At 49.8% G+C, this 21,104-nt stretch overlaps 10 protein-coding genes across 10 annotated transcripts; 4 read left to right on the forward strand and 6 right to left on the reverse strand.

The window, feature by feature from the left end:
- Nucleotides 1–113: 113 nt before the first annotated feature.
- On the forward strand, nucleotides 114–1,784 carry BX661DRAFT_158772 (P-loop containing nucleoside triphosphate hydrolase protein; the record flags this gene model as incomplete). The annotated part of the gene is made up of 4 exons (XM_051533287.1): nucleotides 114–430; nucleotides 476–799; nucleotides 933–1,210; nucleotides 1,413–1,784. The coding sequence occupies 4 exons, from the start codon at nucleotides 114–116 to the stop codon at nucleotides 1,673–1,675; spliced, it is 1,182 nt and encodes a 393-aa protein (XP_051394961.1). The 3' UTR covers nucleotides 1,676–1,784.
- A 375-nt stretch (nucleotides 1,785–2,159) lies between these two features.
- On the forward strand, nucleotides 2,160–7,244 carry BX661DRAFT_221565 (uncharacterized protein). Its single transcript, XM_051538837.1, has 6 exons — nucleotides 2,160–2,563; nucleotides 3,117–3,299; nucleotides 3,355–3,469; nucleotides 3,808–5,851; nucleotides 5,902–6,600; nucleotides 6,685–7,244. Exons 1-6 carry the CDS (start codon nucleotides 2,227–2,229, stop codon nucleotides 7,228–7,230), a joined length of 3,924 nt encoding a protein of 1,307 aa, XP_051394962.1. The 5' UTR covers nucleotides 2,160–2,226; the 3' UTR covers nucleotides 7,231–7,244.
- Nucleotides 7,231–8,314, reverse strand: BX661DRAFT_158779 (WD40-repeat-containing domain protein; the record flags this gene model as incomplete). The annotated part of the gene is made up of 2 exons (XM_051533288.1): nucleotides 7,231–7,898; nucleotides 7,953–8,314. 2 exons carry the CDS (start codon nucleotides 8,312–8,314, stop codon nucleotides 7,292–7,294), a joined length of 969 nt encoding a protein of 322 aa, XP_051394963.1. The 3' UTR covers nucleotides 7,231–7,291.
- Nucleotides 8,315–8,594: 280 nt separating this feature from the next.
- Nucleotides 8,595–9,657, reverse strand: BX661DRAFT_195203 (uncharacterized protein; the record flags this gene model as incomplete). The annotated part of the gene is made up of 3 exons (XM_051537923.1): nucleotides 8,595–8,832; nucleotides 9,374–9,455; nucleotides 9,543–9,657. 3 exons carry the CDS (start codon nucleotides 9,655–9,657, stop codon nucleotides 8,595–8,597), a joined length of 435 nt encoding a protein of 144 aa, XP_051394964.1.
- Nucleotides 9,499–9,905, reverse strand: BX661DRAFT_175104 (uncharacterized protein). Its single transcript, XM_051533993.1, has one exon. The coding sequence runs from the start codon at nucleotides 9,899–9,901 to the stop codon at nucleotides 9,689–9,691; it is 213 nt and encodes a 70-aa protein (XP_051394965.1). The 5' UTR covers nucleotides 9,902–9,905; the 3' UTR covers nucleotides 9,499–9,688.
- A 1,460-nt stretch (nucleotides 9,906–11,365) lies between these two features.
- On the forward strand, nucleotides 11,366–12,190 carry BX661DRAFT_202377 (uncharacterized protein). Its single transcript, XM_051538505.1, has 3 exons — nucleotides 11,366–11,687; nucleotides 11,804–11,905; nucleotides 12,004–12,190. The coding sequence occupies exons 1-3, from the start codon at nucleotides 11,395–11,397 to the stop codon at nucleotides 12,065–12,067; spliced, it is 459 nt and encodes a 152-aa protein (XP_051394966.1). The 5' UTR covers nucleotides 11,366–11,394; the 3' UTR covers nucleotides 12,068–12,190.
- Nucleotides 12,164–13,639, reverse strand: BX661DRAFT_175108 (uncharacterized protein). The gene has a single exon (XM_051533994.1). The coding sequence runs from the start codon at nucleotides 13,627–13,629 to the stop codon at nucleotides 12,253–12,255; it is 1,377 nt and encodes a 458-aa protein (XP_051394967.1). The 5' UTR covers nucleotides 13,630–13,639; the 3' UTR covers nucleotides 12,164–12,252.
- Nucleotides 13,393–17,074, reverse strand: BX661DRAFT_1895 (uncharacterized protein). The gene is made up of 3 exons (XM_051537583.1): nucleotides 16,834–17,074; nucleotides 13,991–16,465; nucleotides 13,393–13,868 (listed from the first exon to the last, which is right to left on the reverse strand). The coding sequence occupies exons 1-3, from the start codon at nucleotides 16,923–16,925 to the stop codon at nucleotides 13,697–13,699; spliced, it is 2,739 nt and encodes a 912-aa protein (XP_051394968.1). The 5' UTR covers nucleotides 16,926–17,074; the 3' UTR covers nucleotides 13,393–13,696.
- Nucleotides 17,075–17,786: 712 nt separating this feature from the next.
- On the forward strand, nucleotides 17,787–19,186 carry BX661DRAFT_175111 (uncharacterized protein). The gene has a single exon (XM_051533995.1). It carries the CDS (start codon nucleotides 17,857–17,859, stop codon nucleotides 19,141–19,143), a length of 1,287 nt encoding a protein of 428 aa, XP_051394969.1. The 5' UTR covers nucleotides 17,787–17,856; the 3' UTR covers nucleotides 19,144–19,186.
- Nucleotides 19,187–19,246: 60 nt separating this feature from the next.
- Nucleotides 19,247–20,997, reverse strand: BX661DRAFT_175112 (ATP-dependent 26S proteasome regulatory subunit). The gene is made up of 2 exons (XM_051533996.1): nucleotides 20,813–20,997; nucleotides 19,247–20,693 (listed from the first exon to the last, which is right to left on the reverse strand). Exons 1-2 carry the CDS (start codon nucleotides 20,813–20,815, stop codon nucleotides 19,368–19,370), a joined length of 1,329 nt encoding a protein of 442 aa, XP_051394970.1. The 5' UTR covers nucleotides 20,816–20,997; the 3' UTR covers nucleotides 19,247–19,367.
- Nucleotides 20,998–21,104: the final 107 nt, after the last annotated feature.

Genomic DNA, 21,104 nt, shown 5'->3' on the forward strand with positions numbered 1-21,104 from the left:
ACAAGGAGCTTACCGAGGAGCTGACCGGATTAAATGACCAGTTTTGCAAGTTTGGCGAAAACATCCCCGCTGATGTGTTTCTCGTGCTCGAGTCCAACGTTGAGGCGGCAGATATGCCGGCAGGTGCCAAGCGCTGCGACGCGCTGCAGCATTGTCAGCTGGTGCCTGTGCCCACGCTTCCACGGCGCGAGGAAGTTGTGTACTCAATCATGCGGAGGCTCATGGCGGCAGCGGCAGCAGGGTCTGACAACCAGGCAATGGCCGGCGATGCCGAGATCGATGCTTTGTCCAGAAGGGTTGCCAACTCAACTGCTGGCTACGTCGCCCGCGATATCAGTGCTCTTTGTCGACAAGCGTTCCTACGCATGCTTAGTGAGAGAAACCCGCGCGATATAAAAACAAATGGCGTGGATGCCCTGGCGGCGGACTTGTCACAACTTAATCTGCAACCCGGAGAGGCAATTGCACAGAGAAGTGTTGGGCAATCCGGCACTTGTCAGGTTGACACTCTGCCATCTTGGAGTCAGTTCGCGGCATCTCTGCAAGCGGTGCGGCCCTCACAGCAGATGGAGTTTGAAGGTGTGCGGCCAACCAAGCGCTGGTCTGATATTGGCGGCTACGATACCATCAAGCAGTCTTTGCAGCGGTTTATGCGACTGGCTACCACTGAAAATTCATCATCCTTGGGCATCAATCCGCCCTCGGGAATCTTGCTGTACGGACCGTCAGGGTGCGGCAAGACAGCCATGGCGCTGGCTATGATTGGCGAAAGTGCCTGTAATGTGATATATATCCGCGGGTAAGGTTTTCCCCCCCCCAAAACTGATGTTTTGAAATTTTTTTGAGCCTAGATTCGTGACATATGGACGGCTGAACTATCCAAGAAATCACACTAATCACTTTTGTTTTATTTCTTTGCTTTTTTTGTTTAGGTCAGAGCTTTTTTCAAAGTATCTTGGTGAGACAGAGGCCCGGCTTCGGCGTCTGTTTCGTGCGGCGCGGGCGGCAGCACCGTGTATTGTTTTCATGGACGAGATTGACTCGATAGCGGCCAAGCGCGAGTGGTCCTCAGTTGAAAGTGGCGGCCCGGCGTTGCGTGTGCTGAGCACATTGCTTAATGAGATGGACGGTGTGCATGAGACAAGGGGCGTGATTGCCGTGGGATGCACTAACCAATTGGACAGAATCGACGACGCTATTGTGAGGCCAGGTAAGAATTTTTTTTGCAAATTTAAATATGACGACCGCTTTGTATGCTTGTTGATTACTTGGTTCATTTTTTGCACAACAAAGGATGGCTCGGTTTTTTTTTTTGCGTTTCAGAAAGAAAAATTATTATTATTAAAACCTGGCTTTCCAATGCCACGCCATGCAATGTTTTAAAAATTCATTTTTATATGTGCAATTTCTAGGGCGATTTGACCAGCTCGTCAAAGTGAATATGCCATCACTGCAAGACCGCGTGGGCATTCTACAGACGTTGGGAAGAAACTCACCATTGAATGATGATGTGTGCATTGATGAGCTCGCGCAGATGACCGAAGGATATAGCGGAGCAGGGCTCGAGCAGCTGTTCAGGGAAGCTGGGTTGGCGGCCATGCGCCAGAACCAATCTGCAGATGCATTCAGTATGTCAGACTTTATTAGCGCATTTGATAGGATCAGTGGCGCGTGAGAGCAAAAGAAAAAAGACAAAGACAGGTCAGTGGGCGGTGTGGAATGCGCATACATGCAGGTTGTCATTATTTAAATTTAGTTATTCGATTTAATTGATTGATATTGGCTTTAAAAAAATGTGTTTTGCTAACAACTTTATTCTACATATGTCAGTGTGGCACCAAGGCAGCGTAAATGACGAGCATTGTCTAATTACAACGGCTTTTTTAGCCGCCATTAGAGATTTTTGGGGGAGAAAGGGAGGAGGGGGGAAGACTATATACACAATTGCAGCATTTTTGCTTTTCAAATTCTATCCGCACGCATTTTCCCAATAAAAAATTAATAGACAATTGTTCTAATAACATTATTCAGAAATAGAAAGATAAAATTTCACAGTGAAGTGTGGCAGTTTGGATTTTGACACCTTTGTGTGTGCTTATTTATTTGACAAAACTGGCGGGTAAAAAATGGGTGGTTTATTGTTTTTTCGTTCATAATGAATCTGTCTGTTTTTCTTTGCTACTGATGTTGCTGTTTCTCCTTGTTCAATGATGATACTGGGGCTGCATGTTTCTCTTTCATCTCAATTTTAAATTTTTCCTTTGCATTTATTTTTTTACTGTTCAAATATCTATATATCTATATATATTTTTTTGTTTCTTCTATTTTTTGAGTTTTCACAAATATCTTTATACAAAATACCTACTTTCATTTATTTATTTAAACACACATACGCAAGAGATGTGCAAGACAAAAGAAACACCCTGCCATGACGCTCACTACGACTACCAGGTGCAGAATCAGGATCAGCGCCCGGTTATTCGACCAAACCTGAAGGTCTACCATTGCCCGTACTGCCCAGAGTACTTTGCACTGGACGTGTATCAGATCGACCACCACATACGTATCAACCATGAACTGTATGAATCGTAAAAAAAATTCATTTTCATATTTAGTTATTTTATATTCTTATTCAAAATATACTAACGATGTAAATAAAACATTTTTTATCAGTTTATTTATTTTTAGCACCTTACTCGGAAGGGAGTTGTTTTAAAATAAATAAAATAAAATTTTCAATAAAATATTTGGGGCTCTTTTTACGATTCGCTGTTTGTTGTTTTTAATTTACTGCTTTAAATTTCCATATTTCTTTAGAGATTTGCAATTTTTTTGGGCAACAAAAAAAAATTAAAAAAGTGGTGCACAAAAAAAAAAGAAAACGACACACGCCACCTCCCAATAATCAGCTGCGCAATAAAAAAATTCCACTCTTCTCTTTATTTATAAAATTTTCATTAATATTTCGTAATAATAAATAAATAAATAAATTTCTCTTTCTTTATTAACTCCATTTCATATAAAAACAATCCTCAACATACGCTTGCACTCTAAATAAACTAACATCATGGGAGTCAAGGGACTTTGGACACTATTGGAACCCGCAGCGCGGCCAGTCCGACTCGAAACGCTCTCCCACAAACGACTGGCAATCGACGCATCCATATGGCTCTACCAACTTCTCAAAGCAATGAAAGATGACGAAGGAAACCCCCTGGATGACGCGCATATCCTTGGGTTCTATCGGCGAATCTGCAAGCTACTCTACTACGATATCCGGCCGGTATTTGTTTTTGATGGTACAGCACCAGAGCTTAAGCGGATTACTATTGGGGAGAGAAGGGGGCGAGAGAGGCGAGGGTCAAGATGCGAAGCGGGCGGCAAGGCTTTTGTTGCAGACACAGATTAAGCTGCACGCGATTAGTGGTGGGTCAGCGGTGGCAGCGGCGACTTTGGGTACAAACGCAAGGTGAGTTATTTTGCAAATAATATGGATGTTTTTTCGGTGGTGCTCCCCCTTACTGGCTTTGTACTACCATTGTTCATCCCATTTCACTATACACCCCCCCAAACCCGCTATAATCCAAAGTTTTAGTAAAGGTGCGTGGATAATGCTGTGTAGTTGTGCTGTGGTGCACTGTGGAAGTAATGGGAAGAGACAGAGCAAATACATGCTAAACAAAACAAAACAAAAAACAAAAAATTTCTATCCCATGCACACACATACAACATTCGTTATTAATATTACCAACATAGCGCGCACATATCCGCCAACAACAATAAGACGGCAGGTCCGATGACCCCGAGCCCCGAGAAGAAGCGCAAGCGCGACGAATACGAGCTACCACCAATGCACGAAGACGTTCTCTCGACACGCACGGCCAATGAGCGCGACCTACGCATGGCGCACCCCGAGGATCTCCAGCAGCTGGTCGATCTAGCTACGCGTTACCCGGACACCTTTGGCAGTAACCTTGGCGACATCGACATCGACATAGACTCGGCTGAGTTTCAAGCGCTATCCGCCGAAGACCAACACGATATCATTGTTGCGTTGAAAGTGCGCTCTCGTCAGACCTCCCATGATCGGCTCCAGCGTATGCTGGGGTCTTCTGGGAATGCGCTTGACTTTAGTAAGCAGCAGATTGAGTTGCTTGTTAAGCGCAATACGTTGACACAGCAGTGGCTGCAGGTCACAGGGAATGCCCATCGGGCTATGGGGGCGGCAGTGGGTGGAGGTGGGAAGGTTGCCCGGGGGAGGGTTATTGGAGAGAGGAGCCGGGAGTATGTTTTGATCAAGGGCGATGATCCGGCTGGAGGATGGACACTCAAGATGGGAGGAGGCGGTCAGAGCGGAGGTCCGGAGCCGGGCGATAAAAGGAACCCGATAGCCGTGGTGGACAGCAGCAGCAGCATTGATGGCGGATCGGATGAGTCTGATGATGAGTTGTTCGAGGATGTTTCGCCGGCGCGTATTGGGGGACAGCTAGCATTGCGGACCGCTTCTCCCTACGCAGATCCTCGCTCCGGCGCTGACCGAGATATCCGCCAAGACGCACTCGAGCGCGAACTAGTGTCAGACGACCAGCCGCTATTACAGCCAAAGCAGCAGCAGTATTATCAGTTACAGCAATCGATTATCGCCAAGCATTCACATGTTGCCGGTGTGCAAGCGCCAGGGGGCTTTGGGTCGGAGCCTGTGGACCTAGATGCGCTTTCCAGCGACGAAAGCGGCAGTTTCATCTACACCAACACTAACAGCGACATCCACGAAATTGGATCCAGCTCTCCCTCCTCCGAATACAACAACAACCAGGGCCATGACCATGACCATGACCATGACCATGACACGTACATGCAGGAAGCCGAGCAACACGCGCAGGAGGCAGCTATGAGAGATAGCGAGCACAAGCAGCAGCAGTTGATCATGGAACTGACGGCAGAAGAGTTTCTGGACAAGTGGTCACGGCTGGTGACCCCTGAGATGTATGGGTTTGATCCGTCGATCTACGATAGAATGCGGTATTGGTTCCATGACGAGGCATTGGAGTCCCTGGGCAATGTTGTTTGGAGCACCAATAGGCAACTGGAAAAGCAGCCAGAGATCGATAACGAGTGGATGGCGGAGATAGCGATGGGTGGGAGACCGTGTGTTGTGTTTGAGGACCGTGGAGGGCTGGAGTTTGTGCGGGCGCGTGTCGCGTGCCTGTCGCTATTGTCTGGGTTCTTGGGGTGCGCATTGCAGTGGAGGCGGCTGCGGGGCGGCGAGTATCAGTCTGCTGAAGAATATGATGGCCGTCGCGTTGGCATGCGCGGGTTTGAGGATGCCGCCAATGGTGCTAATAGTGCTGCTCGCGAGAGTATCTTTGACCAGGCGGAGGAGACCGGCGGCAGCGGCGGCGGCGGCGGCGGCGGCAGCGGCTTGGGCATGGGCATGGGCTTGCTGATGTCTTCGAGCATGCTGCTGCCGCCGCAGCCGCAGCCGCAGCCAGCAACTGGATCTGGCGATGCACTCTTGGGGGAGGAATTCTCGGAACCCAGGGAGCCCGAGGAGGATGTGGCCAAGGCGCATCGCGAAACCATCTTCAGAAAGGCGCAGCTGCTCGCAGAGCATGCAGCCACAGGCGTAAGGCCTGGCATTCAGGCCGCCGGCAGCAGTGGCAGCGGCGGCGGCAGCACCCGCGGCAGCCAGGGTCCCAACAAGGTGCAGCACATCGACAGCGATGCCGATTACATATCGGACGACGACGACGAGCGGTCGGAGATCAGTGATGATTTCATCAATGTCGAAGCGGCACACGGCACATCGGTTGCTGGCGATGCCAGCCCAGCGACAGCCACAGAAGCAGATGTTCCTGAAAACAACGACGGCGAGGATGAAGATAGCGGTGACGACGACAGGGACGCGGCTTGGATGTCGGCGAGGCTGAGCAGAACGAGTACGCGCTGTTTATCGAGAAGCTGCGCGGGCCTGCCAACGGCTCGACGAACCGGGGCGCGTCCTACGAGGCCATGCGCTCGGAGCTCGAGGGCGAGATGCAGTCGTTGCGGGCGCGGGTGCGCAACAGCACGCGGGACGCGTCGGGGATCGGCGCCGACATGGTTGAGGACATCCGCATGCTCCTGACGCTGTTTGGAATCCCCTATGTCACGGCGCCCATGGAGGCCGAGTCGCAGTGCGCTGCGCTGGTTAGCGCCGGGTTGGTCGATGGAATGGTCACGGACGACTCGGATGCGTTTGTGTTCTCGTCCTGCGAGTCGACGGTTGTCTACCGGCACTTTTTCCAGAAGGACCGCTTTGTCGAAATGTACTCGAGCAAGGCCATCTACGCGGACTCGAACCTGGCGCAGCGCGACCTTGTGTTCCTGGCCTACCTTCTCGGCAGCGACTATACTGTGGGAATCCGGGGCATCGGCCCTGTGCTGGCCATGGAGGCTCTGGCGGAGTTTGGCCCGGCAGCCGCTGCTGGTGCTGGCGGTGGTGCCAGTGCTGGTGCTGGCGGTGGTGCCAGTGCTGGTGCTGGCGGTGCCGCTTCTGGTGCCGCTTCTGGTGCCGCTTCTCTTCTGGTGCCGCTTCTGGTGCCGCTGGTGCCGCTTCTGGTGCCGCTTCTGTGCCGCTTCTGACACCGGTGCTGGTACCAGTGCTGCTGCTGCTGCCGCCGACACTGGCCTGGGGATGACGAGGCGCAGGTGCTGGATGCGCTGCGGGCGTTTGGCCAGTGGTGCCGGGCGGTCAGCGACGTGGTGCCGGGCATCGAGGTGCCCAGAGACTTGGTCGGGACGCCGCTGCGGCGCAGGCTCGCACAGGTGGTGCGCAAGACAAGCATCCCGGCGTCGTTCCCCGACGCGCGCGTCGCGCATGCGTACTTCCACCCGCAGGTCGACGAATCCCCCGAGGCGGCGTTCGCCTGGGGATTCCCCAAGCTCGACCTGCTGCGCCAGTTCCTTGGCGAGAAGCTCGGGTGGGCGGCCGAGAAGACCAATGAGACGCTGCTGCCGCTTGTGCGCAGGATGGCCGAGGACAAGGATGCCGGCGCTCGGGGCCCAATGGGTGCCGCGGGCTTTGGGCTGGGCGGGGCAGCTGCGCCAGCGTCGCACCACAGCAGGCGTGTGGGCAGGGCCATTTCGTCGCATCGTAGCCACGCGGCCAAGAGAACGCCCGATGCACCAAGCACACAGCCAAGGGACGCTGCGAAAACGCCGCTGGCATCACGCCGCTCTCTGATTTAAATAAATGCTTTGACACCAAAAAAAGCTAAGCCGACAGCAAAAGAAAAAGCCATCTTTCTATTCAGGCCAGCAGTGGGTCGTAGAAGTGAATGCTGCGGTCCTCGCCCACCGAAGCCAGCATTGGCTTCATGGTCACGACATCATCGGACGACCGCTGCCACGCAACGCTCCACGCAGCCGACGAGTGCTGGCCATGAGTTTCCATGCACTTGCGCTGGCCCACGTCCCAAATCTTGACCTTTGTATCCAACGACGCCGATGCGATGTACATGCCACCAGGGTGGATTTCCGCATCCAACACCCACCCGTGATGGCCGGAGAACGCTGTGACGGCCACGCCATGCCTTACATCGTACAGCTGCACCTGCTTATCGTCCGAAGCCGTCACCAAAAGAGTAGAGTCCGCAGAGAAACTCACCGACCGCACATTGTCCGAGTGCCCCGAGAACGTGCAGGAGAGTGCGCCGGACTCAATGTCGAACACGTAGATGTGGCTGCCAACACCTGCGCATGCAGCCTTGGTGCCGTCGGGGCTCACCGCCAACGCATACATGAAACTGCGCCGCGACGTGTTAAGCTCGCGTATCTCCCGGCCGTCTGACACTGACCAGAGCTTGATCGTGCCCGAGTCCGTACTCGACGCGAGAATCTCCTTAAGCCCAGCGCTGCTGCTGTTGCTGCTGCTGCCTCGGGCTTCTCCGCCGCCAGCCTGGTGCACAAACCGCGACTTCCACGCATTGATGGGTCCCGAATCAATGACCAAAGCCGGCTTGCATTTCTTCGCACCACCATCGCCGCCAGGACGTGAGAGTGCGTCGTCGATGTTCCAGATGCGCATTTTGTTGTCCATCGAGGATGTCAGAATGCGGGTTCCTTGGGCGTTGATGTCAAGAGAGGTAATCGCATAGTCGTTGTCCTTCAATGTGCCAATGCAGTCGCCGGTTTGTGCATCCCAGATCTTCACCACTTCGTCTGACCCTGCTGTCACCAAATGGTGCTTCCCTGGAATCCAGCTACAATGCCAGATATCGTCGTCGTGCGCTTGCTCAACCGCCGCTCCTGGCGTGTAAAGTGCTGAAGACATGGTGAAAATCGAATAATGTTGAATAATATTGTGGAACCAGATTAGTTGAGAAACTTCACTTTCAAAGCCCGCGCGCGTACGCGTAAAAAGAAAATATCCCTTGCTTATAATACTCGCGCCACTGCTCTTAAGACGAGTTTAGGGGTTAGCATCACGTGGATTCTTCTTTTTTCTTATTCACACAGCTGTGTGCGCTTCTGTATTGGGGGAAATGACCAGTCTGCAGTCTCTCTCCGGGTACTTGACTTTAGCAGTAAGAAAGAACGACATTGGTGCCAATTTAGGAACCCCGTGGGAATCCAGAACCCCCTGGTCCCCTGAAAGTATAATCCTTTGCTGACTCCATATCATAGTCGCAAAGGATATTAGCCAAAATAGGCATTATATTCATCCACGCAAGGTTCATGCCCAAGCAGACATACGGGCTGTAACCAAACTCAAGCACAGAGTGCTTGGCCCTCGGTGTATCGATGAAGCTCTGGAGATTAAACACCTTGGAATGGTCCCAGTTTGCTGAGCTGTGGTGAGACCCCCCCCCCCTCCCAGAGATTAGTGAACATGGATGTTTTTGCTGGAAAATGGTCTTCGTTGTTTTGTAGTGTAAAGCTTTTATGAGGGCTTATGAGCGGAAGCTGGACGCAGGCGGTTAGATGAAGCCGCATTGCTTCGTAGATACATGCCTCAAGGTAAGGCAGCTGTACCTTTATTTCCGCATACCTCAACAAATTACCGAATGAACTAGATAATGAATTAGTCATTGGGAATGTATCCCTTACTTCTTGCTTGGCTCTCTTGAGGCATTCAGGATAGAGCAAAAGAAACTACATCGTCAGGTTCATTGTTTGTGCTGTGAGATCAATCCCAGCTAGTAAAATAATAAATGCCTTGGCGTGGATCTCATCCCTGGTAAACCTCATCTTTGATCCGGGTTTTTCGCAATCAAGTAATCCCTGGAGTAAATCCACCTGCTCCCTGTGCTTATCCAAGGACCCACGGCGTTCACCTATAGCCTGGTCAACATACCCACTGAATCTCTTATAATGATGTTCCCAGGGCTACCTGGCGATTTTAAACAAAGCCTCGGGCAGAACAGAGAGCATACCGTGGAGAGACAAGTACAGGGGCACCTTGTATATCCACTCTAAAGTTTCCGTAGCATTTTCATCTCCTTCCTTATCTGGGTAAATTTGTTTTCCAAAACCGAGCCGAGAAATAATACCAAATGCACTTAGATTGAACGCCTGGCTGTGGCCAACCTCCTGGTTGTTTGCGGTAGCCGTGTCCCAGATTTTCTTTATCTGGAGAATCCCGTGCTCCAAAATTAACGGCTCCATTTTGGCCATATACGAGGGGAGTAAAATACGGCTGCATCATTCAAAGCTTTATTTCGGCTTTATTTGGATCAGTCGTGGTGATTATACTGTTGACTTTGGTGAATTTCGTTATAGTGTAGTAGTGATGTTTGTGGAATTTACTTGACCCAAGGACACTGCGGATATCCTTGGAGTTGCTGATACTAATTATGTTGGGTTGGGCGAGGTAAATTGGCCCATATTTGAAGCTGCTCTGAAGGGATTCGGAAACCATCTGGCCTGTAAATATAATATACTCGTAGTATAGGTTGCTTAGACGCCCAAGTGTGTTTCCCAATAAATCGTCCAGCGAGCTCGAAGATATTTTGCACACCTGCAATATAAAAACTGCTGCGGCTATAGTTACAAAGATGACAACAACGGTAAATACGTCAAAGTTTCTAAATGTTAGCATTTGCTATGCTATAATTTAAATGTATATATACTTATGAAGAATGAATGTTGGAGACATTTCATTTACTTATGTTACACTTTTGTAAAATAAAAAATAAAATACCTGGTCTATATACAGAACAAACATGGAATGTGCCCCTCCTAGCTACAATGTACTCTAAAATTATAATATTGTTATGTAAAAGGGGGTGTGTGGGAAGTACTATTGTAACAGTGTTAGAGGATAGGTGTTAAGTTATAAAGAGGTTTGTTACTAATGTTTCCAAAGTACTATTATCGTCGACCTCATCCTATATATGTGTCTCAATGTCTTTATGGCACACACTGGAAGTTGTGTGCTCCGTTTGCGAGAACTGGTCCTTATAAAAGTAACCTGGGTCCCTGATATGGAATTATTGGCGTACCTGTATTCGTGCGCTCAGCGCATCTATTTTGAGACGGAAAGTATGTCTGGATATCAACACTGGCGTCTGATTTAGTCCCCTGTAATTTGGCCATTATCAAATCTATCAGCAAGCTGGCAGAAATCTGTCTCGTGACTCTTGCCCTTAGCGTCTACCTCCATATCCTCGGGCTGCGTAACAATATTATAATCTTATTTATAATTACATATTAAAAAGCATTATTATTTAACTCAATCTCTAGTTTTAAAAATTATTTTCTATGGTGGATTCATTCTGCATTGATTTGAAATCTATAAAACATTGACAATTGTTAGTCTTCAACTGGAGACATTTAATTAAACAAAAAATGTATTTAACAAATGAATAAGTGAATGAGTGGTTGAAATAATTTTACATATATTTGAAATGTATATCATTAAAAACACTATTTTTTGCAAAGTGATTTGTTTCAAATGTTCCAATAGCCACTCAGGATATTGCTGTGGTAAATTCAAAGTGTAGATGTTTGTTTTTATTGTAATTATTTATAAATAATAACAGAATGGCTAGAAAGCCACGAAAAAATTCAATCGAACATTTACAATCAGTAATGGCCGCTGACTAAATTTTCTATAAAGTGTTGCGTATCTTAGTTTATTTAATACAAGCACTTGTCTTAAATAAACCATGTATGGCAAAAAATACCAAATAGAGTTGGCGAATACCAACCAATTGCTGGCCACACCATATTTTTATCTGTCTTTCCGTCAAAACTCTGTAGCATATTTGAGCGTTCAACCCCTATCACGATAACTGACCATAATAAATAAATAAATTAATTAATTAATTAATAGGGCAATGCAAGCTGGGCGCCTCCCCCCTCCCCCAACTACAGTCACATTATCCAATCTAAATTCATATATTTACTACAATGTCTAACTACGATCTGCCACAACAAGTCCAAATTCAGCTGCAAGATAAATCACAGGGGCTGACTCATTTTTCCGCCAACATAACTTATGTGTTCGAAGACGAGCCAATGCCCCTGGGGTCGGACGATGGCACATTAACTGTGGTCGTTAATATGGCAGGTGACGAATGCCGACCGGAAAAGGTGCGCTCCTTGACGTCTACATTTATGGTGTCGGACTATGAGTGGAACATCTCTGAGGAATCAGAAAAGACAGCCGCTATTCTTTCGATTAAAGGTGTTTCGCTGGAAAGGTCAGTATTAAAAATAATAGTTTACAATTTTTTTGGAATGAGGTTTTTTTGCTATACCAGACACAAGTTACATTTTTGTTAATCTATGCGTATTTTGTTTTTTATTGGTTCTGTAGCCAGCCCATTTCGACAAATCTTCCTGCAAAGGCCGATACACCGACCAGCCGTCAACAGCTTTTTTCGAATATACAGCGCGACGCTCACAATTTGGCCAAAAGGTACATTTACACTCTTAATCAATTAACGATATTTGCAAATGGACATGTCAATATGAATATTATTAAATCACATATAGTGCATATTTTTTTAAATATAGGGTGGCACTGGTTTCTCAGTCACTAGACAACCTCGACAACTTCGAGTTGCAAGACAGCGAATAGCTCGTATTTGCGCATTATATTAAGTGGATCAATTTGGGCAACTCCAAGCAATAACAATGCGGAATATATCTTGCAACTTGACCCAAACTTAAAACATTTACAAAAAAATATATAATTCATTTCATTTTTTAAACTAAAGATGGATAAAATTGATAATCAAATAGAAATGTAAAAGAAAACACGACTCAGTTGCGCGTCAAGAAAAACATGTAGTGCTTTGACGTCTGTGTTGGGTTGGGTGAGTTTGGCAGCAGAGCCGGCGGCACCTGCTGGTCAGAGCCCTCGCCCGAAAAGGCCTCAGTTCGCCACTCGCTCGTTAAAACCTCAATATCAATAAAGTTCATTCCGGTCTGTAGCGGCACCTCATACGCAAAGTTCGCGCTCTTGATCAGCGCGCCAACCGCCTGCGAATCGTCCTTGTCGGCCTCCTCGCTAGCCATGGAGGGCGTGTCCTCAGCCAAGCCGTTGTCGCTGGGCTGGGCGTTGCTGTCAGAAATCTCGCGGGGCTGCTGGCGAGAGCCGTTGGCCGATACCATGACAATAATTTTGCCGTTGGCACTATAGGGGCCGGGTACTGGGCGCAGCAGAATGGAATTGGCAGAGCGCGGCACTGAAAGCGCGTGGTTGGTGTCGATGCCGCCGAGAGAGATGTGCATGAATAGGCTCGAGTCCGGAGCTGCCAGTTGAATTCCCAGCTCCTTGGAGATGCGGGCGTTGCCGTGGGTCAGGAACACACGTGTGCTCTTCTTCCAGGCCTCAAGCAGCTGCTGGTTTGGGGCTGGAATCATTCCTGGAAGCATGCCTGGGGTCTGGCCGTGCGTGGGGGTCGACAGCGAGCTGCCATTTTGATTGACGACATGATGACCGTTGGCTGCATTGCCATAATCCGGAGACAGCGGCGTAAAAGTTGGCTTCGGCGTGGTGGGCAGCTGCTCCTGGAACTGTTGCTGCTGCTGCTGTTGCTGCTGCTGTTGCTTATGCTGGAGAAACATAGACATCATCGCTTGCGCACTGGCGCCTGAAGGGGTCGACGATGACATTCCCATCGGTCCAGCTCCAGCAGTGCCATTCGGGGCTCTCATGGGTGTCTGGGCCCTGTCGACCAAGTTGGGGTGGCTGCCATTGACCAAGTGCTGTGGATCATGGTTAAAGTTGGGTGCCATGCCGAATGTCGGTTGTCCATTAGAGCTGGGTGAATGAGTGGCAAACGACAGTCCAGAAATAGCACTCAGTCTGACCATACCTACAGACGCCACAGGCATATTTGGCTGGGACACTGACAGCGGTACCGAGCCCATCGAAGACATTGGCGTCGACATCATCACCTGTACTGGCCGCCCGAGGGGCGACGACATCATCATCTGGTTGATTCCTGGGCTGTGCGGGACCATCCCCGGAGATGCATGGTTGACAGAGCCCACCGACTGAGGCATGTTTATCATTGGCGATAAAGTTGGGACCATGCCTGGATTCTGCTGCTGCTGCTGCTGATGTTGCTGTTGCTGTTGCTGTTGCTGTTGCTGTTGCTGTTGCGGAGGATAGCGCTGAGACTGGGTCAGCATTTGCACCTGCTGGTTGTACACCTGCTGGTGCTGCGTTACTTGGGCAAAATACGCCTGCTGTACCTGCTCAATGAGCTGCGCCTGCTGCTTCATCAGCGCCTGGTGCTGGGCCGACCCGATGTAGTTTGGATTTAGATTCTGCGCCTGTGTTAGCTGCTCCATGGCCTGGTGACGAATGCTGTTTTCCTGTTGGTTCAATTGCGCCTGCAGCTTGGAAAGGTTTTGCTGATGCTGCCCAGCTATATGGTTGTACGTTTGCGTAATGTTAGTGGCCGGGGGCGGGGTTTGCACGCTGGGTGGGCGCATATGAGCGACGTTGCCGCTGGGCTGGAGAGCCTGCTGCATGTGCATGGGTACTTGCATGTTGGCCTGGGTGTTCATCTGCATGCCCGTATGTGTGTTCATCTGCATCGGTGCAGCCATCGGTGCCGACAGCTGAATGGGCGGTCTAACCATGTTTGGCTCCGCAACGGACTGCTGTGGCTGATTCTGATTATGATGCTGCTGTTGTTGTATGATGGCTTGCTGGGACTGAGAACGCGCACGCGCCTGGTTCTGCTCATGTATCCGTGCGGCGTCGCGGTTAAGCATAGTGAGGCCCTGGTGCGGCAGTAGGTTGATAGCGTTCCACAGCTCGATAGGCCGCCTGCTAGGCACAAACGGTGTAATGTACGTGACAAATGTCGGTGGCTTCATAAGAGGGGTCTTGAAGCAGTGTGCCCAGTTGGTAATAAGCTTGAACGTGCCTGCCTGGCCCTCGCCACTGCCTGGATCGTACAGGCTATCGCAAATAAAGACATCCTGAGCGGCATAACCCTGTGGGTACGCGCGCGCATAAACGTTGGGGAGCAAGATGTAGCACTTGCCACTGATACCGCGCACGCCATGGCTGTCAAATATCGGGCCGGCAAACAGCTGGTGCGGGTACACAGGCTGGCCAGCCAGCTCGGGAATGTCGGAGGGCTTGAGGAACCAGCGCCCGTCGATAAACTTTCGCCGATCGTTTAGACCACACATGCGCAGCCTGGTTACCATGGCGATGCGCATCTCGGTGCCCGACTTGATGTAGATAAAGTCGCCGACAAAGATGTCGTTATCGCCGGCAGTGATGCGGTTGACGTACCGGCCTTCAGGAGCCACGGCATCATTGTACGAGGTGTCAAACGGAATACCGTACTTCTGTAGTACCTGGCGGCAAACACGCTTGTACTCCTTCTCCAAGACCACCGCGTCCTGGTAAATCTGCGAGTCCGACTCGTTGAAAAATGTGGCGTTGTTAAATATCCACATCATATCGTAATTAAAGGCGTCAAAGCTGCGGTAGCCAACAGCTATTCTGGAATGCACCAGATTGAGCGCCATCGGGTGCATAATGACCTCGTAGTACTCTGGGTACTCCTTGCGGTCGGGGAGGTCCTCAAAGACCTCGGCCAAACGAGTGCCTTCGTCGTCCTCAAAGCTGATGAGCTGTGCCACAATCTCCTTCATCGCGTCGGTCATCTGCGAATGTGTCACTTCCTGGTGACCGATGCCGCCAATGCACTGGGGGATCGGCGGGCCGGGAAACGAGGCTGTGGGCGCCGGGCTTTGCTGGCCGGGAGTCCGCGAAGGTACAACAGATGTGACGGACGCTATCGCTAGCGGGTTTGAAGAAAGCAAGGCCACTTTTGGCTGGGCGGTCTGATCATTGGCACGCCGTAATGCCGAGGCTGGTGTCAATATCAAGGCCGACCCCGAGGGACTAGTCACCGATGGCGATTTGGCGAGCAAATTTTCGCTTGAGCGGGCCTTTGGCCGCTTGACGGGTGTCTTCTTGGGCTCTGGCGACGACTCATGCTCATCGGGTGGCGGCAGGTCGACCTTTGAGCCATCGGTGGGCATCAAAAACTCAGCCCACTTGGGGTTCTTGGGATCCAGCACAATCTGGATGGGAAGCTGGCCGTGCGCGTTCCTCGCATTGACGCTGGCGTTTAATGAGCGCACGAGGTACTTTGCAAGGCGCTTGCGCCCAGTGTATGCGGCCCAGGCCAGCGGCGTAGACTTATGCATTGTGTCCACGGCCTCGATATCGGCGCCCTTGTCGCAAAGCACCTGCGCGACCTTGAGCCTGCCATAGCACGCCGCAGCATGCATTGGGGCCCACGTGTAATTGTCGTTGGCGGTGGACCCGATCTCCTGATCCTTCAGCACGACCTTGCGATGCTCGTTGAGGGGCAGCCCGGGTGTGTCCAGGACTCGGAGTGCCTGGGTGAGATCGGCATCGTAAATGGCCTGAAACAGCTCGTCTATCGCACTGCCTAATGTGGCTGGTGTTGATATGACCCCAGCAGCGTCGGGCCGCGTTGCTGCGGCATCATCCGCGTCATTGCTCTCGGCATTGTCTGGCACATTGTCTTTGGTACGCTTGCGCTTGGGCTTGGGCGCAGAGATGACGGTCTGGCTTGGGGCATTCTGATTATCACGCAATGTGGGGATGTCACCCGGGACAACATTGCTCTGAGCGGCCCGCTCCTCGCGGACTTTAAGCTTTATGTGAAAAGTCGGGCTGGTCACAGGAGGCATGTTCGTGGGCATGCTGGCAGCAAACAGTCTATTCACATTGCTCTTGATTTCCTCGGCCAGCTCACAGATCTCCGAGCCCGGCATGTTGTACTGCTGCGCATTGCTGCACATCAAGTTAACATCGGCAACAAAATCGGCGACGCTTTTGTAAATGTTGCGTGTGATCCGGCTCCTGATAATGTCTAATGCGATCGGGCGGCTGATCTCGACATAGTAGTCCGGGTAGTCCTTCTTTGGCGGCAGCTTATTGAAAGGAATACACGCGGGCTCTCCGCTACAATTATTATAAGCAAAAATATTTGTGTCGAGAAAAAATCAGACCAGTGAAATTGATTGTACCCACAAAGGCGGCAGTAAACATACACAAATTAGATGCAGCCAAAAAAGCGTGTCTAATATGGACATGCATCTGCGATCCTCCCGTATAAAGACAAAAAAGTACATGTGCACACACACTAACTCACTCGATACACGACACAAATATATGAGGATGTCAGAAGGTCAAATAGTATATAATCATGCAAGCCAATTCAACAATGGCGCAGCCATGACAATCCTCCACTGCCAACACAAAAAATACTCGTCCTATTTGTACAGTCTTTGTTCGCATGCCGAAAGTGCAAAATACACAATGTAGATGACTTACTCCTTCTCCATCTCCTTGATAGCCTGGTACAGACGCAGGCACTCTTCCTTGACGCGCGCGGCAACAATGTCTGCCTCTGTAAGGTCATTCTCCGCTAGTGTGGCATCGGCGTGTGCCTCGAATTTGCGCGCTCGCTTTGGTCGGCTGGTCGTCACCGGGGTTCTCGGTAAGTCGTGAGGGGAGACCGGCGGTGTCACGTCATCATGGTTATCGGTCTCCTTATTTACTAGCCGCAGGCGAGGCTGGCCCATTTGCATATATAAACAAAAATAAAATAAACAGACGCGTGTGCAATATGAACTGGTGCGTAGGCTTGTCTTTCAATTTAAGGTGAAAAGTAAGGGCGCGTTTTAGAAATGAAAAAAGAAAGACTTTTAATAAATGAATTTAAAAGCCAATTTTGGCTTGGATTTCGGAAGAATGAGTGAGCAGAATGGTGTTGCACAGCAACGTGCAAGGAAAGTGGCGATGTGGTCGTGCGGTGAAAGTGGAAAAACAAGAAGAAAAAAGGCAAAGAAAATGAACGAGCTGATTAAAAATAAAATATAAGTCGAAGAACGTTTGTCTTTTAAGAAACTTTTTTTTGCAACACCGCGCTTTCATTCAAATTGAAAGAAGAAAAAAACGCGAAAAGCTGGAAAATACTAAATTCCTGCTGGTCTAAAATGGCCCAGCAGGAATTGGGTTTTAGTATTTTTATTGGCTGTTCCGCAATTTGTGTGGCAAATCTGATACAGCTGCCACGGCCTGCAATTGGCCACGACAGTTAGCAGTCAGCAGCTAACGTGCTTGATCGGTTAACAGCACTTAATTCAATATTCTGGCAAAAAATATAACAATATCCACACGTGATATAACCATATTAGATTTATATCACGTGAAATCAGTAACTGTTATTTTAACTTTGAGTTGCATTTTTTTTGCAAAATCATTTATTATTTTATCAATGGATAGCTCGCTTGCACCTTATTTATACATACACACACATTGACTTCTAATTGGAGCATTGATCAGCAACAATGGCCAATGACGCTTATCTGGGCGCCAATCCGTCCACTTCACACAGAAAGAGGATTCAAGACCGGGATTCAAAGCGAAACAAGGACGTCCGAAAGAAGATGCGCGAAACGGCGATTTTGCACAAGGATACAAGCAATATGGAGCGCAAAATCGAGCAATACAAAGGCATTTTGAGCACACGCAAGATGACTGCGAGCGAGAAGGAGAAACTTCAACGGATGGAGGATGAACTTAAGGAGGTGAAGGATAAGCAAAAAGAGGCTGGCATCGAGCCCCGCGAGCAAAACACCTCAGATGTCATCGCTGGATACGACCCAATGGCTGAGAGCGAGGCTGCTGGTACTGTAATTGGTGGCCAATATAAATCCTCGAGTGATGATAGTGATGATGATGATTTGGATCACAACAAAGGTACTCAGCTAGACGACTTGGGGATACCTACAATAGCTATTGTCAAGCCAACCGCGACAAAGGGCACTGCTCTGCTTCTTCCAATGCTACCAATGCCCCCGGGAACACCGCCGCTTCTTGAAAAGAATGTTAGTGGTGGTTCTGTCTGGCCACCGCTTCCCAGTGGCCCATCACCAATGTACCTTAAAAACAACCCTCAGAAATACGCACACTGCCGACCACCGCCGTTTACAAATCAAAACCAACAGCAGCAGCAGAGGCAGCGTTTTTTATTCCAGCGCGGCAGCGACCCCAGGAGCAGCAGCTATCGGCCAGGGCCACCACATCCATATGATCCTCAAGGAGCAATACGGTCAAATATGCCACCTGTGCCGCCGTTCATTCACGCAAGGCCAAATATGCCGCCGCCTCCTCCTCTGCACCTAATAAGGCCGCTGAGACCAGCAAGATCCCATTCGGCCACGGTGCTTGCTGCTGAACCACAGGTGCGTGATCTCAAAAAGGAGTTGACGACATTGGTCCCCGCGGCCATTGCTCGCAAGAGCAAACAAAATGACCGGCAACGAGTGCTTGCGGCAGTGCCCATGGCCCCGATGATGGTTGTCAATGCTGCTCCCGAGATTGATGCAGATACTGGCAACAGCTCGATCAATGCACAGAGAACAGCAGTGGCGACCAGCAGCAGTCTGCTGGACACAATACGACCACTCGCGGGCGTTCAGTTTAGCACTGCGTCGAGCCAGCGACGCGAGCAGCAGGCAGTGCCAGAAAACTTGGTCAACTCTCAGCCGCCGACGACTGCTGCGCGGGGCCCTGGTAGCTCGATTGACGACGAGTACCAAAAGTTTTTACAGCAGATGAACAACATATTGTGAAGAGGCATATTTTACATGTATTTTTTTACTTTATTTACTATTCGTCGCTTGTGCTCAATAAAACACATTGGTTTTCTAATTAAACGTATAGTGGCTAAACTCTTTTTTGCTCACTCTCCTAAATAGCCTTTTATTTCGTAATTCTGGAAACAGCAGCGCGCCCGCAAAATGTGGTCATGTTTAAAGGGTGGGCAAAATAATACTGAATACTGCAAAGAAAAAATCTAGAGATAAAGACCTTCGGGTGTGCCCTCACTCTTCCGGTACAACACCTTCTCGCGGGCCTTCCTGAAGTCCTCATTACACACCTTCATTCTGCGCTCACGCAGCGCCAACAGGCCGGACTCTGTGCATATGGCCTTGATGTCAGCACCCGAAAGGTCGTCCTTGGACATGACAAACTCCTCGAGATCAACGTCATGCGAAAGAGTCATTCGCGAAGTGTGGATTCCAAAGATGTGGCGCTTGGTCTTAACGTCCGGAAGCGGGAACTCGATTTTGCGATCAATGCGGCCTGGTCGAATAAGGGCGGGGTCCAAGGACTCAATCTTGTTTGTGGCCATGATGACCTTGACGTCGCTGCGGGAATCAAAACCGTCCAGCTGGTTGAGCAACTCAAGCATAGTGCGCTGGATTTCTTTCTCACCTCCAGAGTTCGAGTCGTACCGCTTGGTTCCTACAGCGTCGATTTCGTCGATAAACACAATGGACGGCGAGTTCTCCTCGGCCACACGGAACAGCTCGCGCACAAGCTTGGGACCATCGCCAAGGTACTTTTGAATCAGCTCTGAACCGACGACGCGCAGGAACGTGGCGGACGTCTGGTTGGCAACTGCCTTGGCCAACAGCGTCTTACCCGTACCAGGAACACCGTACAGAATGACACCCTTTGGCGGCTTAATACCCATCTCCTCGTACAGCTCTGGGTGTGTGAGTGGCAGCTCGACTGCCTCCTTGATTTCTTGAATTTGCTGTTCTAAGCCACCTACATCTGCGTACGACTCTGTGGGCGCCTTCTCGAGTTTCATCACGCTGACCATCGGATCCGCGTCGTCCTGAAGCACACCGACAACGGCCATCGTCTTGTTGTGCAGCAGAATAGAGCATCCAGGCTCCAGTTGGTCCTTGTCGACAAACGAGAGCAGCGACACATAGTATTCAGGCCCCGTAGACGTCGACACAATGACATGGTTGTCATCAATGACCTCCTCGAGCGAGCCAACAGTCATGGGCGATCCGCGCATCTCCTCGACGCGCGCACGCTCCTCTTGCGTCTTCTCCTCCTGTGGCTTAAGAAGCTGCTGGTTCTGCACAAACTCCTCCTCCATCAGCAAGTAGTCGTTGATTCGCTTGAGCTTGAGAAGCTTCAGGTTGCAGCGAGTAGTCGGGTGCACCTTGGGCAACTTGATCACGCTATCACCCCCTCTCTTCTTTTTGCGCTGGCCAATAGTTGTAGGCAGAGGTGGCTGCCACGCCTTCTTCTCTTTCTCCTTCTTCTTGTCCTTGCCGCCACCTGGCGGACCTCCGGGGAATCCAGACTGAGCGTTACCCTAAAAGTTTGTAATTCAAATTCATTAGTTGCAGTGGCAGGATAGATTGGGCTAACACCAAAATTAAGCGGTTAGTGTTTTATTTTAAAAACAATGCTTGGTAAAGAGTGCAAACATACCATGCTGCGTTTATAACTGAAACTAGAGCTGGAGCTGAAACTAAAGAATTGGAATCGTAGCGAATGTAAACAGCGGGAATGTAATATAATAATATAAATATAAAGGCAGAAAACTTGGAATCTGAATGAGATAAATCGCTTCAATGAAATTAAGAGTGTTAAATGAACAGACGAACAAAGAAAAGCAGCCCAGGTACCTTACAAAATGTAATTTTTTATTTGGCTTCTCATTTTCGATGACGACGCTGCCAAAGCATCTTTTGGCATGTATTTTCGCAAAACGCACATTTTG

This window comes from Kickxella alabastrina (genome assembly GCF_025024165.1).
Source record: "Kickxella alabastrina strain RSA 675 chromosome Unknown BX661scaffold_1, whole genome shotgun sequence".
Lineage (NCBI taxonomy): Eukaryota > Fungi > Kickxellomycota > Kickxellomycetes > Kickxellales > Kickxellaceae > Kickxella > Kickxella alabastrina.